This window comes from Atractosteus spatula, chromosome 4, assembly GCF_055471065.1.
Source record: "Atractosteus spatula isolate fAtrSpa1 chromosome 4, fAtrSpa1.hap1, whole genome shotgun sequence".
Taxonomy (NCBI): domain Eukaryota; kingdom Metazoa; phylum Chordata; class Actinopteri; order Semionotiformes; family Lepisosteidae; genus Atractosteus; species Atractosteus spatula.
The window spans coordinates 57,337,327-57,355,678 of NC_142709.1; the positions used below are offsets into that span (position 1 = coordinate 57,337,327).

The 18,352-nt window shown below is 44.2% G+C and overlaps 1 protein-coding gene across 1 annotated transcript in view; it reads left to right on the forward strand.

Annotated features, from left to right (window-relative positions):
• Positions 1-15,727, forward strand: part of abcc5 (ATP binding cassette subfamily C member 5) — a 29,565-nt gene extending 13,838 nt beyond the window's left edge. The window contains exons 7-30 of the mRNA XM_088913219.1: positions 689-862; positions 1,461-1,608; positions 1,945-2,093; positions 3,227-3,334; positions 4,424-4,759; positions 5,153-5,224; positions 5,681-5,805; positions 5,889-5,961; positions 6,285-6,488; positions 7,080-7,223; positions 7,452-7,551; positions 8,540-8,724; positions 8,877-9,023; positions 9,769-9,898; positions 10,367-10,520; positions 10,922-11,050; positions 11,346-11,532; positions 11,899-11,988; positions 12,096-12,285; positions 12,529-12,688; positions 13,134-13,212; positions 13,330-13,443; positions 14,108-14,272; positions 14,398-15,727. Of these exons, the coding sequence (XP_088769345.1) occupies positions 689-862; positions 1,461-1,608; positions 1,945-2,093; positions 3,227-3,334; positions 4,424-4,759; positions 5,153-5,224; positions 5,681-5,805; positions 5,889-5,961; positions 6,285-6,488; positions 7,080-7,223; positions 7,452-7,551; positions 8,540-8,724; positions 8,877-9,023; positions 9,769-9,898; positions 10,367-10,520; positions 10,922-11,050; positions 11,346-11,532; positions 11,899-11,988; positions 12,096-12,285; positions 12,529-12,688; positions 13,134-13,212; positions 13,330-13,443; positions 14,108-14,272; positions 14,398-14,499 (3,465 nt within the window). The 3' untranslated portion in view covers positions 14,500-15,727. The remainder of the gene's footprint in view (positions 1-688; positions 863-1,460; positions 1,609-1,944; positions 2,094-3,226; positions 3,335-4,423; positions 4,760-5,152; positions 5,225-5,680; positions 5,806-5,888; positions 5,962-6,284; positions 6,489-7,079; positions 7,224-7,451; positions 7,552-8,539; positions 8,725-8,876; positions 9,024-9,768; positions 9,899-10,366; positions 10,521-10,921; positions 11,051-11,345; positions 11,533-11,898; positions 11,989-12,095; positions 12,286-12,528; positions 12,689-13,133; positions 13,213-13,329; positions 13,444-14,107; positions 14,273-14,397) is intronic.
• The last annotated feature ends 2,625 nt before the right edge of the window (positions 15,728-18,352 follow it).

The following is an 18,352-nucleotide window of genomic DNA, read 5'->3' on the forward strand; positions in this document are numbered from 1 at the left end:
ATGCGGCAAAAACATTTTTCTACCCAGTCAGCTCTATGTGAGATTTCAGGGCCTTGTCAGCACAACTGCAGTTCACTATGTCATAGTCACACTCGAAATCCCCACTTCTCCTTTCTGGAGCTTGTTTTTGTGAAGAGGGTCAGGCTGTCCAAACCATGAACACAGCACCTTCTGATCTTCAGATAATGGGGAAGTAGATCTGCAGAATGCAGTTTAAGTCTTTGATTATGGGAAGACTTGGAGTTGTCTAGATGTGAAGCTGGTCCATCTGTGGTAAGTGTTCAGAAGGGGACAAATCTCATTTGCAAAACTGCAAAATCATTAAAGTCTTCTTCACACAGAAAAGTACAAGAGTATATTGCATTTTGTACGATTAAAGAAAACAACATTGTTTCCAAAAACCTGGCCAGCTGAAATAACCAAGTAAAACCAGTGCGTGCCTAATAACAACTGGGATGGGGTTTTTTTTTTGCTACATTGCCTTAGCAATAGTTTGCCACAGAGCATTTGACAGGATTGTATAGCAACAACAGCACCGGAGAGGAAAACAAAAGCCTCTCTGGTACCTGTGTGGGTACCAGGCCTGACGGTTGCTCCCCCCTTCAAAGAGTTTTACATCCTAAATAGTCACGGCTTGCATGACATACTAAAGCGTTATTAACTGGACTGAACTGGTTATCGCCAACAGCTGATCAACATGTGCTCGAGCGACGGGCAGAGGATGTTCGAGGCGGCAGCAGTTGGCAGTCTGCTGGCTGGTGGCCCTCTTATTGCCATCCTGGGCATGGTGTACAACATGATCATCCTGGGGCCCACCTCACTGCTGGGCTCTGCAGTCTTCATTCTCTTCTACCCTGCTATGGTGAGAGGCCACGGCCTGTCGTCTTTTCTCTTACATAGAGACCACTTTAAAAGTGCAGTTTAAGCACTTAATGTTATGTTGAACACATTATTATCTACTTTCCAGGCTATTTAATGAATCAGTGATTCTTTCTGTGTTAAGCACATATTTGGATATTTTTTACTGCCTTCTTTCTATGAAAACATACAAGGTGTTTCTTTTAATTCAGAAAAAAGACTTTGATATATTCTTCTTGCCTTTGATTAAATTAATTGTGTTAGAACAGATAGATTTTTGCATCTTTAAATAAGATACTGGTGTGTTTAGGACTGTAATTCCAGTAGTGGGCTTCCTGCATGTTTCAAGAGACCAAAACCAGTTCTCCCTCTGTTTCGATGCAAGTTTAAATCTGAATTAAAAAATTATTTGTAAAGATCTTATTTAATGTCTTTGGTTAACTGAAGAATGTAAACCAGAAAATCACTATTTATTTTGCAGCAAACCACTTAATCCGGAATTCTGTAGTTTTCGAAAATGTGAACAGGTTTCAGTGTGGCACATGTAAGACTTTACAGCTAAATGTTCCTGGCTCATGTAACCTGTCCTGCCTGCTCTTCAGATGTTTGTCTGTAGGCTTACAGCTTATTTCAGAAGGAAGGGAGTGTCTGTGACTGATATACGGGTTCAGAAGATGAACGAAATTCTCAACTACATCAAGTTTATAAAGATGTACGCCTGGGTGAAGGCCTTCTCTCATGGAGTACAGAGTAAGTGCTTGCTTCTGGTCCTCCGCTGCTTTGCAGAGCACTACTCTGTCTGAGTAATCACTGCCCCTGTGAATTGCCTCTGTTTTTTTGTAACAATTAGAACTACACAGGTCGTCTCTTCAGGAGCTCGTAATAAGGTTCTGAACAGTTGTGCTGCAGCTTTATGTAATGTACCTGTAATATTTCCATATTACCAGGCACAGCCACTTTCAAGACCATAAACGGGGCCATTGCCGTCAAGGCTACAATCTGTGTGATGTCTGTCCCCAAGCTGACTGTTGGTGCTGTTCGGGTTCTTGTGCACAGTGTAATATCTGACTATGCTGTGCGATACAGGAGTTCGTGAGGAGGAGCGCAGGATCTTGGAGCGTGCTGGTTACTTCCAGAGCATCACTGTGGGTGTAGCGCCTATTGTAGTGGTCATCGCCAGTGTGGCCACCTTCTCCATACACATGCTGCTGGGCTACGACCTAACTGCTGCTCAGGTACAGCACACGCCAGCTTGTATTGCTCTTTGTGGGGATTTCCTGTTAACCCTCATTCAGTTTTTGACTATTCAATACTCGTAAACAGAAGGGAAATCACTAAAGGGAGGAGCCCATTCAGACCACCTAGCTAATTAGTACAAGGCTCTCCTCCAGCCTTTTCCTGAAAACAAGCCATGGTAGTGGCTTCAAGAACACCTTGGTAGTTTGCTTTGTGTCCGTTTGTGAGCGTCTCCTGTAGTTTGTTGTCAGTCCACAGTGTTGGCTTTATTAGTGCCTTTAAGTATTCTGAATACTTGAAACTGGCCCCCCACTGGCCATCTCCATTCAACACAAAAACGCTTCTTTTCTTTCTCCTACCAGTTGAAGATGTTTCTTTGAGACCAGTAAATTCTGGCAGATGTTATCTGGACTGATTCTATCTCAGCAATATCTTGTTTTAGAACATTTCGCACTATATTCTAAATGATGCTTTATTAACGTATTGAACAATTTTAGGATGACATAATTAAAAGAGTAGAATATGTAATATATAGCAGTTTTCCCAGTCTTTTTGGTTGTTGTAATTAATTTCAGCTTCTGTAGTATTTGTTAAACTTACCATTACGGTATGGTCTGTGGACTTGTCTACAGTCTAAATTAGTGGTTATAATATAGATCCCTGTGGTACCCCAGTAATGACATCATGCCAATTTGAGCATTCACTTGCTATTTATGTCTTTAGTTCCCTGTAATTTGGCCAGTTTTCTTAATGTCTACTACGTTTGTCAGAAACCTTATGCTCTATATGTATCCATTATGACTGTGGTTTGTTCCAAGTCAAAACAAGATTGAGATTTTTTTAATCCATGTTGACTGTCTCCTATTGCTAAACAAACAAACTAAAAGTGTAATTTCTATCATTTATAATAAACCATATTGTCTTAGCTCTGTAATTGCTTGATTTTATGGTTGGGCACTGCTTTAGCAATTCCCCAGTCCATGGATATCCCTCAAAAGACTCCCAAGTTTCAAATGTTGCTTAAATTGTGGGGATGAACCCACTCGGTTATGATGTGCTGGTTTTGTTATTATTTTAACAGAGTGGTGGTGCTCAGCATGTTTTAATTAAAGATATTTTTTCTTGCCTTCAGGCCTTCACAGTGGTCACAGTCTTCAACGCCATGACCTTCGCTCTCAAAGTCACCCCATTCTCAGTGAAGTCCCTCTCAGAGGCCTCTGTGGCTATGGAGCGGTTTAAGGTGAGAGATCACTCAACCACTGCTGAGCTGAGATGCAGCCTTCTATTCTAGTGCTCTAAAATACACGCTATGCCTGGCAATTCTCTTTTTCAGCTTTTCTGCGCTGGGCAAGAAGAGCCTTCGGGGTTTATTTATGCACAGTCTTTGTCATGACTATAAGCTTCTGTAACTTATAGAACTACTGACGTGTACTATTCCTTACAAGTGCTTCATTGTTTAAGGACTTTTATCACTAAGAAGGACACTGAGCAGAGTATATGCACTATTCAAGGACCTCTTAACACAGGGAATGCTTGGAATGTCTCCAGTGCAGTGCAGAGTCATGCTACTCATTGTTGTAGTGTACCACACTGGTCTTGTTTTTGCTGGGGTTGACTGGTCAGCCAGAGAGTCACATTGCCAGCATTGCTTCATATGATGAGTTATTGTTTCTAGTCTCTTTAAGTACTGAAGATTCATCACACTTTAAGGAACTAAACAACTGCTCAGAAAAAAAAGGGGAAATGCAATTAATAAAGTGCATTGCATGCAAATATGGATTAAGGCAAAATGTTTTAAAACCAAACGGGTTTTGCTAATGTTTCAAAACATTCTGGTTCGTCCTAATCCTTGTCATTTATACCCTACCATCTGTTTTTTTCCAGCTAAGTTCTGACTTTCAGCCCTTAATTAATTAAAAACTAAAAAAACTCCTCTGTTTGTTGAAAAAAACATCTGAAGATATCTTTGTCTCAGTGTTTAGTTAAAATGAGAAGCATCAGATACTGCAAGGAGCAGGACATGCAGACTTAATACATGACCGTGTTTTACAATATTGATGCCTGTTATGTTGAGGGGCTGTGATTGTAAGGTTACTAAAAATGACTCTGGACTGGAACAACTTAACGGGAACAATCAGTTGTGTAGTTGCAGGAGAAGCACTGTCACGGAGCTGTGTGAGGGCAGGCCACAGGGGCTTGGAGCGTCAGTACTGCAGGAAGTCTTCAGCTCACACCTCAGGCCCAGTGTTGTTGTTGCTGCTTGTGTCTATGGCTTGTGCCCTCTCTTGACTAGCTTTCATGTTTGCACCTTTTTCACAACTCTCTTTAGAGTTTATTTCTAATGGAGGAGGTTCAAATGATTAGGGCTAAACCAGCGAGCCCCCACAATGTCATCGAGCTGATAGGCACAAGTTTCGCGTGGGACTCGGTCAGCTCCAGTGTCCAACCCTCGCCCCGGGGCACCCCCAAGGTTAGCGCAGGCAAGCGCAAGAGGCCGCACAGGGAGGAGGAGAAGGTGGAGCAGGCGGCGCTAGCGGAGCAGAGAGGCCAGTTACTGATGGAAAACGAGGAGCCGTCCAGTCCTGAGGATGAGGGCCGAGCCATCCCGACCATCAGCCTGCGACTGCATACGATTCTGCACTGCATTGACCTCACAGTGCAGCAGGTGAACTGAAACTGTCAGAGCCAGACTGGGGGGCACTGGGGTGAGAGTTGTGTGTGTGTCTGTGGGTCCAGTCTGGGGGTAATGGGGTGAGAGTTGTATGTGTGTGTCTGTGGGTCCAGAGGGATGTGCGTTTCAGACCAGGCTAGGGGTGAGTGTCAAGTGTTCGTGATCAGTGTAATTTTGCCATGTGAGTTTGAGGTAGAGAGGGTAAGGGAAGCTTTTTTAAAGTACGTATGTTTGTCTCAATGGTACTAATTTTGGTTGTTTGTCTTAAAGATGTAGTTGCAGTGCAAAATGTAAGCAGTAGCGAAGTCTGAAGCAGTAGGTTTGATAGACTCTGCCCCTGTCTTTGCACTTGTGATGATGTGTGTTATCTTTTGTGTTTCTGATCAGGGCAAACTGGTTGGAATCTGTGGAAGTGTGGGGAGTGGAAAGACCTCCCTGATCTCTGCTATTCTGGGACAGGTAAGAGTCCTGTTAGTAATCTGTTGGTCTTCATGCCCACCAAGGGTCACAAGTCATAGTTTCTAAGGCGATAAAAAACCTATGTTTACAATCATGGGCTTAACTGCAATCCAATGTAATAAGGAAGGACACTGCAGCTGTTTTGAAGAGGAAAATAATCTATTGGCAGTGAGATCAGAATGACTGGAAAAACACTAGCTAGTTGTCTGTTTGCGTGTCCCAGTTTACTAGAGAGAAAATTCTGTTCTTTGAAAATGAACTAGGTTACACTTGTTCAAATACCAGGACCACAAACCCAATTGGATTAATTGTCCTGCAGTTGGTAGTGATTTCTACTGTATCCAAATGAAGAGAAAAGCAGTTTTCTTTTGGAATGGTTCTTTACTATGTATTACGTGTGAAGAATTGGGGCTTGTAAAGGCTGACTCCCCTCTTGGGCTGTCTTTCCCTCCCTAGATGACACTGCAGGAGGGCAGTATTGCAGTAAATGGGGACTTTGCCTATGTGGCACAACAGGCCTGGATACTGAACGCCACCTTGAGAGACAACATCCTGTTTGGGAAAGAATACGAGGAGGAGAGGTGTAGTAAACACAGTATAACTGCAGTAACTCATTGGTACCTCTATTTCTGCAGCAGTAACTAATACCAGCACTGTTTTTCAGGTTCAATGCTGTGCTGAATGCGTGCTGCCTGAGGCCTGACCTGGCTATTCTCCCCAATGGTGACATGACAGAGGTTAGTAAGCTGTACTAAGGCTGGTTAAGAAATAATGCCCAGAACGTCTGTTAACCCTGTTGCTTGGTTGCACAATTTTCCTGCTAAAAGCGCACATTGACATGCACATTACGTATGATGTTCCCATACACCAATCTTGGAACTCCAATTTGAGCACATACAAACGTGCATCACACAGTGGCTTCCTTTTCTTGCCCAGTTAAAAATCTAACTGGTCAAAATGGAGTATTGCATCAAAAATTTGGAATGGGAGAGGAAAATAAACTATATGCACGAAGGAGCATGGAGACCGATGCCAGGTTCTGCTTTCATCTTCCCTGTAGATTGGGGAGCGCGGTGCTAACCTGAGTGGGGGTCAGCGTCAGAGAATCAGCCTGGCACGGGCTTTGTACAGCAATAGGGCCATCTACATCCTGGATGACCCCCTCAGTGCTCTGGACGCACATGTGGGCAACCACATCTTCAACCATGCCATCAAGAAACAGCTCAAGCAGAAGACCATCTTGTTCGTCACCCACCAACTGCAGGTACCCACTCCACAGCTCCTCATTTTCTCCCTGCAACTCGAACCTCGTTCCCCAAGGCACTGATCACAGTTAAAACTCTAAAACCCTCCTCGGCCGTTTCTATAGACAAATGGAGATTAAAATAGCACAGACTTGCTAATCTGAATCTAAAGTCTCTTGAATATGTTTGATGTTTTTATGTTTTCTTCAAACCTTTTTTCTCTTCTTTGAAGAAATACGCAAGACATCTTTGTATTCATAAGCATGGCACTGTGCAGACTTTCCTGTTTGGTCCAGTTTGCTAGAGTGCCACACAGTGTTACCAGACAATCTGTGGAGTTGACTGTGGGGAGTGTGTGTAAGGAAAGAGGCAATGGGTCTGCAGAGCCAGCCTCCATGTTTACAAACAATATTAATATATTAATATAAACCATATGACTTGGAACTTTTTAATTTCTATAAGCCTCCCCCTTATGTGAGGATCTGGTATAAATCTTGATACTGTGACATAATGAGATCCATTATAACAAGGGGTTGTTGAAATGGAGAAGAAAGGGTAATATGCAGAGTAACCACTCTTTTTTTCCCTCTATGTGTCCTGTCTGTGTGCAGTACCTGGTGGACTGTGACGATGTGCTCTTCATGAAGGATGGCTGTATCACGGAGAAGGGCAGCCACGAGGACCTGATGCAGCTCAATGGAGACTATGCTGCCATGTTCAACAACCTGCAGCTGGGGGACGCCCCCTGCATTGAGGTCAGTTCCACCACTTCATCTGCACATCCTGTGTGGGTAGAGTGAAGATGGGTGCTGGATGTTTTGCCATGAAGTTGATCATTCGTGTTCACTCTATTTTGAAGGGCATCCATAATGTATGACATGAATCTCACATTAAAAATGCTGCAATTTATTGCTATCTTACAACCTTTCCTTTAAAGGAAAATCTCCATAGCAGTTGTGTGTTAATGCTTTTTCTGTGAGCAGATGAGTAACAAGAACACAAGCAACTCCTTGAAGAAGCCTTCTGAGAAAGTAGCTAAGGCTAGCTCTGTAAAGAAGGACAAGCCTGTCAGCAAGGATGACGGTAAGTTCTTCAGGTTGTGGGAGAGCTGAACTATTATGTTGTCTGGATTCACTTACTTCTTTTGTCCAAAGCTTGAAATAAGCCCTTTGTTCATCTGTGCCTGTTGTCTCTGCACTCGGATCATTTCGTGTAGGGTTCTTGAACTCCAGTCCTCAGGAAATGCACTGTCTTTCGGGAGTTGTGCCAACTGTAGGTCTTGGTCACTGATTTTTTACTCAGCTGGAAAGTAGAATGAAGATATTTAAAAATGACTTAAAAGATGTGTATGGACTTTGAGGGCTGGAGCCCCAAAATTGAGAGCTCGGCTGTTAAAAGCCAGTGGACATAGAAGTCGTGTATTGAGTTTGAAGTCCGAGGTGTGGAATATATTTGAATAGATTATTAGAGAAGATCATGGTCAGGGCTATGTGCTGAAACCAGGTATAGAACAAAAGAGATTTTACTTTTCTACGCTTTAATTTTTGAAAAATCACAAAACGTTTCTATAATGTGCTTATTTTTAGCTTAACTTATATCTTTACAACATCTGAAGCAAGTTTTAAACAAAACTGTTATAGAGAAACTTAGTGCTCTGATTTTAAATGTTTTGTTTAAAAAGGTTTTTCCCCCTCCAAGCTTGTTGCTAGCTGGCACAGTTATAATTAGCTATAAAAGCATCAGCACCTTGTGCGTTCATCTTGGGACTTGATTCTCAAAGGAACTGGTCTTAGTTTTTGTGTGTAGGCAGGGCATTTTGATTGCCTCTGTAGATCATTTACAATCTACAACAGCATTAAAGTAAGGTTAATTAGATACCTGACAACGAGCACCATAGATCTACATTGCCGAAGCTATTCATGATGGTGTTTATGATTGTTACAGGTGTTTTATTTAACATGTTTTGTTTTCAGTCATCTTTTACAAGCTTGTAGCTGCACACGCATGTGACCGGTTGCACTGCAGGAGTCTGTCTTTGCTGCTGTTGACTGTTCCTACCCTGTCTCCCCAGGCCAGCTGATGCAGGTGGAGGAGAAGGGGAAGGGTTCTGTGCCCTGGTCAGTGTATGGCATTTATATCCAGGCTGCTGGTGGCCCCCTGGTCTTCTTTATCCTCCTGTCTCTTTTCATGCTCAATGTGGGCAGTACAGCCTTCAGCAACTGGTGGCTCAGCTACTGGATCAAGCAAGGCAGTGGGGTAAATCACGTCTCGGACAAAGAACACTCAGAAATGACATGGTGCTGCATGTAAACCATTGCTTTATGAAGTTCTGTTTAGATGAACTTCAAAATACATGATAGAAGAGTTGCTGTTTCCTAACCCAGTGTATGTTTCTTATTCTCTGGTAGAACACCTCTGTGTTTCTGGGTAATGACACAGTGGTGAGTGACAGCATGAAGGATAACCCTCTGATGCAATACTATGCCGGCATCTACGCTCTCTCTATGGCCATCATGCTCATTTTCAAGTTTGTGCGCGGGATAGCATTTGTGAAGGTAAGGTCCTCCAAACCCCTTCAGGTTCACAACAGCAGTACTGTCTGCTGCCCTGTTCAATTTGTTGGGTTAAGGGACTTCAACAACTGGATCTCTCAACACAGGCTGAGTTGTGCCAGTGATAAGACCATTAACATCTGATCAGTCTACATCTGACTACCTCTCCTAGGATATTTAGTGATGGCTCAAGATTGGCTGACCCAACTCCTTCCAAAAGCCAGAAGTCTTAGAGGCAATGGTCTGTTGTAGAGAAGTGGTAGCTTTGGAATTGCCACCCTTCACTTCTCATGGGTGACCAGGAAAGAATCTGTCTACTGATAGGTCTCAGCTGTCATTGCTGGATGATGTCCCTTAATCCATGCTCTTACTTCTGTATTAAAACAAATTCTCTAGGTCTAACTGATCAATGATTATTGTCCCCAATTGCTGCCGTATAAATATCTAACACTTGGTAAAATTCTTTGGTCTAGAGGAACCTTCCTTTGGGATCTCTAACTTCTTATTCCTGAAAGGCTATAGCTGACTACTAGTAAACTTTGATGCTGATATTCTTGCCTAAACTGGCTTCTCCCATCATAGTCCTGACTTAACTCAAGGGGAAGAACAATTGATCTTTTAGATTGTCTTGATACCTCAAACACACTACAAGTGTGTCTTAATGTATTTGTGTTGTGGGAGGGTGATTTGGTGATTCTGACCAAATTGAAGCATCTGGTCTGAGTCCCATCTCCCTGTTTCTGGACAGGGTACCCTGCGTGCTTCCTCCAGGCTGCATGACGAACTCTTCCGCAAGATCCTGCGCAGCCCCATGAAGTTCTTCGACACGACCCCCACTGGGCGCATTCTCAACCGCTTCTCCAAGGACATGGACGAAGGTGAAGACCTCCGCCCCTCTCTGCTCTAGAGCTGCGTTCAGCTGGCTGGCACTACCCTGCCATTGCCTAAACAGAAGTGCTCCATGACCACTGGGAAACATGATGTTGCACAAATGTAGAGTACCTGAGCTTACACAGCATGCAGCTTGAAAAAGCATTGCACAGGAATGTTGCAGCAGACTTAATGAAGGGGGATATGTCTTAAAGCACTTAACCTATTTGTTATTATTGCCTTAAATTGCAACTATAATCTTAAGAAAAAATCCTTTTAAAAGGATTTTTCTGGTTCCTCCCATGTTTTTTTTTTATGAGATGCCACACAAAGTTGATGTTCTGCTGACAGCTGAAACCCTGGTTGCTATCACAGTCCTGGAGTGTCGTTTCTTAATAAGAGTGGACGTTTGGTTTAGCGCAGGTTATGCTAACTACCTGTATGAAGTCTCACTCCTGCCCTCTCTCTCTGCACAGTGGACACCCGGCTGCCCTTCCAGGCAGAGATGTTTATTCAGAACGTGATCCTGGTGTTCTTCTGCCTGGGGGTGATTTCCTGCGTGTTCCCGTGGTTCCTGGTTGCAGTGGGTCCTCTGGTCATCCTTTTCACCGTCCTGCACATGGTTTCCAGGTACACAGCCTTGAGATTTAAACTGTCCCTCTCATTCTGTTTTGAATATAGAATGCTCATTAAACTCCATTATCTGTTTTCTAAAAGCTTTTTGCCGTTTTTCATTGGATGAAATGAGTAGAATTAATAGATTTCTGCACTCATCTGATGCTTTTCTCATTAAACCTCTACCCAACATTCAGATTCACAATGTGTTTATTACTCATTTAATGCAGTGTTTTAAACTGGTCCTGGGATTCTGCTGTTTGGCTGACTGGTTACTGTATCCAGATGGTGCCATTAGCGCTGTCAGGTTCTGCCGGCTGCCTGTGCTCTTTGAGCGATGCAGAGCTGTTCCCGGGGAAACCAAGACCAAGGTTGTGTGTCGGTACTGATGAGGTGTGATGTCTGGCTCCTCACAGGGTGTTCATCAGAGAGCTGAAGCGCCTGGACAACATCACCCAGTCTCCCTTCCTCTCCCACATCACCTCCAGCATCCAGGGCCTGACCACGGTGCACGCCTACAACAAGGGCGAGGAGTTCTTGTACAGGTGAGTGCTGCACTTCGGCATTTGGCAAATGATGGCTAGAGCAGGTAACAAAACAGACACCCACAGCCCAGCAAGGTTTACCCACTTTGAGCTTTGATAAAAGCTACTGCATTTTTTTATAAAAGGTTACTGGATATTTAGTTTGTGCCAGCTGCTAAAAGTGCTGTGTAGGCTCAGTCTTGTTAGGTGTATTGAGCAGCTGCACATCCGTGGTCTGTTTTGTGACCAGAATATGGTGTAGCCTCCTTCAGGAATGTGACAGTCCCAGCACTCCGACTGTAACGTGTATTTTCAGGTACCAGGAGCTGCTGGATGAGAACCAGGCACCCGTCTACCTATTCAACTGCGCGATGCGCTGGCTGGCTGTGCGTCTGGATGTCATCAGTGTGGCTCTCATCAGCATCACCGGCCTCATGATTGTTCTCATGCACGGCCAGATCCCCCCTGCCTACGCTGGTCTGGCCATCTCCTATGCTGTGCAGGTGTGTCCTGGTTTTGCATCAGGGGTATCTCTTGCGCTCTGAGCCCCAGTAGCGGTTTATTTTGCTCACTCTATTGCGATCCCCCTTGTTAAGAGCACTCGCCATTGCTTCATTCAGAAGGGATTGCGGTGTGATTTTAAACAAAAGCCTAAATATCGACAAACTGTTTTAATGTGTTTTCTGGGTGAATTTAAACCAGGGTAAATTCTAATCATTGGGTGCTTATATAGCTTTGTGTAATGTAACATTTTTCTGCTGTTAACTTGAGATCTCCAGTGAATGTTCAGAACGATTATGGCCCTGTGCTTTAGTTGACTGACAATGTAAGACATCTGAAACTCTCCTTCCTTTGTCTGTTTATCTCAGCTCACGGGGCTCTTCCAGTTCACTGTGCGTCTGGCCTCTGAGACCGAAGCTCGCTTCACCTCCGTGCAGAGAATAAACCATTACATCAAGGTACAGAGCGGACATCTTTCTTCAAATAGATCAGCCCAGTCCTGTATAAGGCATAGACCAGTCCCCTAACCTCTGAACTTTTGCCTTCATTGTTTATCTCTCTGCAGTCTCTGGACCTTGAAGCTCCTGCCCGCATTAAAAACAAGGCCCCTCCAAAGGAATGGCCGCAGGAGGGCGAGATTGTGTTTGACAACACAGAGATGAGGTACCGAGAGAACCTGCCCCTGGTGCTAAAGAAGATCTGCTGCACTATCCGGCCTAAGGAGAAGATTGGCATTGTGGGCAGGACTGGGTCAGGTCTGTATTAATCTTCATGGTCCAACTCTCTGCTTGTGAAAGAGGAATGTCATCTAAATATTTGGAATCGGTGAACTCTGGTGAACATTTCATTGAAAACATAGAGATCTGCCTCTGTTACTCTGAAAGCCCCCTTTTTTGTGTTGGCTCATTTGGATATCTTTCAATAGTGTAGCAAAGAGAGTGAAAAAGGCCTGTGATTCAGGCAGGTAGCGGTGTCATTGTTCCTGTGTGTGTTTGCAGGGAAGTCCTCTCTCGGCATGGTGCTGTTCCGGTTAGTGGAACCCTGTGGCGGCTCCATCAAGATCGATGGTGTGAATATCTGCGACATCGGCCTGGCGGACCTGCGCAGCAAGCTGTCCATCATGCCGCAGGAGCCCGTGCTGTTCAGCGGCACTGTCAGGTGGGGGCGCCGAGGGGCACTGCCATTGCAGAACAGAGTAACAGCAGCTTCTTAAACCCCAGCTGTGGCTCCTTCGTCAAGCATCACAGAGAACTTCACAGTGCAGAGGAGGATCCACTTCATTCTGCAAGTCACACATTATTAAAACCCAAGCCCAAAAACTGAGTCTAAACCACTATTTAAAAGCAGTCATTGAGCGACTCCGAAGCTCCAGTCCAGCATGTTTCAGCAATCACATGTTCTCACTGCTGTGTGGATGAGCCCCTGCTGTCTGAGACAGGTTGGCTTTAATCTGTGGTGTTCTAAAATAAGCTTTGGTTACAATTTGTTGCTTGATGGTCATTTTTAATTGTTTTTTGCCTCTAGTTCATTTCAAAGTGTCTGATCGCAGAGGTGTTTTATCTCCTTGTGGGGTTTGCTCAGCTCTTCCCCCCCCCTCCCGCAGGTCAAACCTGGACCCCTTCAATCAGTACGAGGAGCAGCAGATCTGGGACGCACTGGAGAGGACGCACATGAAGGAGTGTGTGAGTGTCTGGTGTTAGCGAGGGGGGAGCGCGAGAGCGGGATGCGCTCTGACTCAGGTGTTCGCTTTCAAGCCAGACATGTTAAAGCAGCTTGCTGACTCGTAGTTTTCCTTCCAGATCACTCAGCTGCCCCTGAAGCTGGAGTCGGAGGTGGTGGAGAATGGAGAGAACTTCTCCGTGGGGGAGCGACAGCTGCTGTGTGTGGCCCGGGCCCTGCTGCGTCGCTGCAAAGTAAGCGCTTTTCCAAACCGCTCTGCACAGTGCTCACACGCAGGGCAACGCTGGGTTGAACGCCAAGGTGAAACTTGTTGGTCACTATTAGATGAATATTATACCATTGTTATAAAGACTGGATATTGGTTATACCAGTCTGAATGTCTGTAAAAAGGGTTTATGAAAATCAGTTTGTTGGAAGATTCGCTGAATATCAGAAAGATAAATATAACATAAAGCTAAATTCTGTTCCCCCCCCAAAATTATTCTTGTGTTATAGAAGTGATCGGTTACAATCCAATTGTGTACGTGTTTCTGTTCTTCTGAAACTCTTGCATGATTAAAGAGTTTCAGAAACTCTTGCGCACCTCCAGCATAGCAAAATAATGACCTTTAATCACGTTGTTTCATCTGCAACAAAGCAGCCATCTCATTAAAGATGAGATGAGTTCAGAAAGCTATTCTTAAGCCACCACTTACAAGATGCTAAGAATTTCTCGTTTTTATAGGTAGAGCTATGCCTACTCTTATTATTTTTTAACTTGACAAAAGAAATGGATACAAGTAAAATCTGTGTAAAAATGCATCCAGGTTAACCACCAAGAGACTCAAACCTCACCCAGTTGTGGGCGTCTGACCCTTAGCGCAGCGTCTGTGTAATTCGGTGTCGACTGTTCCCTAGATCCTGATCCTGGATGAGGCCACGGCAGCGATGGACACGGAGACGGATTCCCTGATCCAGGAGACAATCCGCGAGGCGTTCGAGGACTGCACCATGCTCACCATTGCGCACCGGCTGCACACCGTGCTGAACTGTGATCGCATCATGGTGCTCAACCAGGGACAGGTACTCGCACATTCCTCGCCTTGCATCACTCCTGCCGCATGCCCCCACCTCACAGACTCCCCCCTCCTGCTTTCACAAGTCCATTCGTCCCTTCGCCTGACTGAGCCTGAATCTGGTCTCTTCAGGTGGTGGAGTTTGACGAGCCATCCAAGCTCCTGCTGAATGAGAACTCGCGCTTCGGTGCCATGCTGGCTGCTGTGGAAAACAAGATCACCGTGAGAGGCTGAAGGTCGTGCGCCCACGCCCACGAGGGGAGAAGAGCATCCTGCCCGATGTTCACACCACACACTGCAGGGGGCGCTGTGCTCCGCCAGTACAGGGACCCGAGTGGCACATAAATGTTGCCTCTGGACACGGTCCTGACTGAACTGCCTCCTCTGCCGTTGATCTGAAACGCACTCTGAACTGATCCAGTCAGGGAACCAGCGATACTGTAATGTTTGAGTTTCTATCAAAACAAAGCTTTACATGTGTAGCTATATTTACACAGGTCTGTTTTATAGAATATATATATTTACAGTGAAATGTAAATGTAAGCTAAGTTTATTTTGTACTGACTTTATATGTACATATTCACTGGATGTAACATGTTCTTGATTTCATATTTTTATGTTTCAGCCTTGTAGTCTGATATTTGTATTTAGAATTTTAACATCTTATAAAATGTATAATTATGTGCTTGTCATCTGGTATCCAGCACCTGATGAAATGCTTTTCCACCCACTTCTACTGCTGGGTAGAGCTGCTCTCTCCAACCTGTCTCTGCCCCAGGCTCTGAGGTGGTCTTTTTTTTTTTTTTGAGAAGGTATGTGACTTGTCATTGCACTGTTAGACTGGGAGCGGTTCTCCAAGTCTGCACCAGGCTTTCAGCACTGCAGGTCTGTGCTGTTTCAGGGCCAATGACTCAAGTCTTGCTGAGGTGCGACCTCTACGAGAGGCCTTGTCTGCGGACAGATTGTTTTAACCTTCTGTGTTTAGTCTTCAGGAAATCGTCCTTTGTTGTTGAGTGTCTTATTGACCCGTTGATTACAGTGTCGTAATTGTCTCCTCCCTGTCAAGGAGTGTGGGATCCCAGCCGTCCGCCACTCAGGCGGTGTGCTTGCAGGATCCAATCAAGGCTCAATAGCGGGATTGTTCACATCCCAGAGCCCTTTCTAGACTGTAGTAATACTCTTCTGCCTGCTGGGGGCAGTCTCGCTGTATAGCGTAACCACAGCTGTGCTGTAACATCAGAGAGTCAGGTGTGTGCTGTTCCCATGGAAGTTGTCTTAAGGTTCTGTACCCTTTCATGGGTTCGTACTGTAACTGTAGTGGCTTCCCAGGAGGCCCGGCTGAATGTCTGTTTGTTGTTTGTTTTGTTTTTTTTGACTTTTTATAGCCTTAGCATGACTACATTATTGCCTTGTGAGAGAAAGAGGAGAGATGAGAACAAAATATTAAAATTATTTTGGGAGTTTATTCTGTGTTGGAAGTCTTAATTATCATGACTGGCGTTAGTAACTAGATTGTTAATCTGCTTCAGTTTGTGGCCACTTGTGCCACGAGAGCCCTCAATGCAGTATGTCCTTCTGTTCATTAATTCACCAGTTTCCTAGGTCTCTTTTTAACATCTGAGGCTCTATACTAATGGGGCCTGACTGGGTCAAGTTAAACCTTTGATCCATACTCAAGCTAATACTGTAAATGAGATGCCTGGAAATTTTTGGATTGTAGCCCTTGTGAGCAAGCTTTGGGGGCTACTTGTTTATAAGTTAAAACTATACAAAACTGCATCTTTTTAATTATTTGCATGCGTTTAAGATTATGCACATAGTTGTTGGATGAGACAATTGTTTGAGTTCTGTGATGTGAAAACTGGCATCTGGACTTGTGTGCAGGAACTACATTCTTTCAGTGTCTTAGAAGCCAAATGGAGGGTAATAAGATAAGAAAATACTGAGACTTCTTTTGCATTTGCATTCACCCAGGTGCAAAGGCCAATTCAGTCCAATTATCTAGGTTTTCACTCTTGATTAAGGCTGTAGTGGATGTCATCTTCCACATCAACACCTATAATACACTAGCCAACAAGAAGTTAATCCATCTTTCCAGAACTTAAATGTTTTCAACTTAAGATGCGTACTAAATGTAAAAAATGTTGTAGAGAAATGGAGATGCTAAAACGTGGGAAGGCTGAGTTGAGGGAAATCAAAAGAATGTTCAGCAATTAAAACTGGTGTTTTAATACTGTTAGTATGGGCAAAGCAATTTCTGAACACTTGGGTGTGTAAATATTTTGAAGCAAGGTTAACCAAGAGCCCATGCTGCTTTTGATGGACCCTTGTGTTCATTTTCTTTCCATGCTTTTTGCCTGTACTTGGATAATACAGGCACTTGAAATCTACTGCTCAGATAATCTTCCTGGGACCCCTCCCTAGTGCCACCCAGAACAGCCCGGGTCTCTCTGCCCTCTGTGGGTGCAGGAGTGCCCTTCTTCTTGTGCAGGGTCTTCTGTTCCAGGGGTGCTCTGTGACCAACTGAACCCGGGATACAGCCAAGTCTGCTCCTTGGAACCTTGCTACCTACAAACCTTTACAATTTTAAATCTGCAATTTATTATCATATGATTTTTGGGGAACTGCTCTTGACAAGTTAGCAGGCCAATTAAGGGTCTTCATAGCCCTATGTCCTAAAACTTAAAATCTGAATGTGAACGTCTTGAATTTTTACATAGAGCAGTGATGCCATTTGCTTACTGCATTGTACTCTGGGTGTTTATTTCTAATGGTCGAGGAATAATAATAATAATATAATAATAATAATGTTTCTTTATTAGCCCTATACAATTTCTTGCATTAGGAATTCGTCTTTTCGCATACCCCAGCTTTTCTCCATGGAGACACAGACACACAGACAGGGAGAGAAGCTTGGGGTCAGAGCGCAGGGTCTGAATATGAAAATGGCTTAAGAGGTAAAGGAAATACCAAAGTAGCTCAAGGGTAGCATCCTGTGTAGCAGTGTCACCAGCTCTCAAAAACATTCTCCTCTATATTCAAGATTATAGGAATGATAGTAATGATCAGAACAACAAACCAATGTTATTTACTGCCCATAACCATTAGCAACATCCCTGTGTTCTTCCCTGATATAATAAGCACTTACCCTGTAAACTCTGTGTGCTAGGGGTGGTGGTGGGGTCAAACGGCTCTATGTTGTGTTCTGATGGCGACATCAACAGGCTGATCTTCTCAACATGAACATAGTCTCAACTGGTGGCCAATTTTCTATTTCTTAAAAGTTACAAATAGAGGTCTGAATTGCAAAAGACAAAACCAACAATAACTGTGCATTTAATACCAGGATAAATGGAGTCTGATGTTAAAGCTACTGTAAATTTAGGATTCAGTGCCCAGTAGCTCTTCCTGGGTTCATTTAAAGTTGCCAGGAGCTCATCTGACCTGGACATATACTGTTGGAGCACAGGCGGGGAATTGTGCTTGTTAAAAACTCTCGTTCTAAACCTGCTGACCAGAGCTAGCAGCTGTTGGTGTCTTGGAGATCTCATCTAGTCTTTTCTTAAAGGATGCCAGGAGATCATTTAACATTGTGGATTTGCAACTTGTTCCAAACAACTTCCAAAGAGTTCCAAACAACTGCTTTAATTATTGTTCCACATGTTTTAAATGTACATCCAATTAATTACTGCTGGTATCTTCAAGTCTTTGTTTCACACTTAGTCCTGAGGGCTGTGTTGGTAGCATCCAGGCTTTGGAATATTTGAGGTATTTATACGCCAGATTTCTCACTTCTAAATACATCTGGAGCTGTTACGGGCAGAGTGTAGCGAGTAATGGTTCTAAATCTTCTACACGGGAATCATGGAAGGTGCTACTGAAGTGTAGCAGTAACACTCATGCGATCCGCCTGCTCGTCCTCTCTGGCCGGTCCCCAGTGTGAGCCGTCGAGCTAGACCGGCTGCCCGGGGGGCTCGTTCTCCGGTAGGTGATTTTAAAACCAACCCCTTCGTGAGCAGCCCGGGGTTACAGCCAGCGCTCCCGTTACTGCACTGAGCCGGGTACCAGGCTTTTACTTCGGGACGGG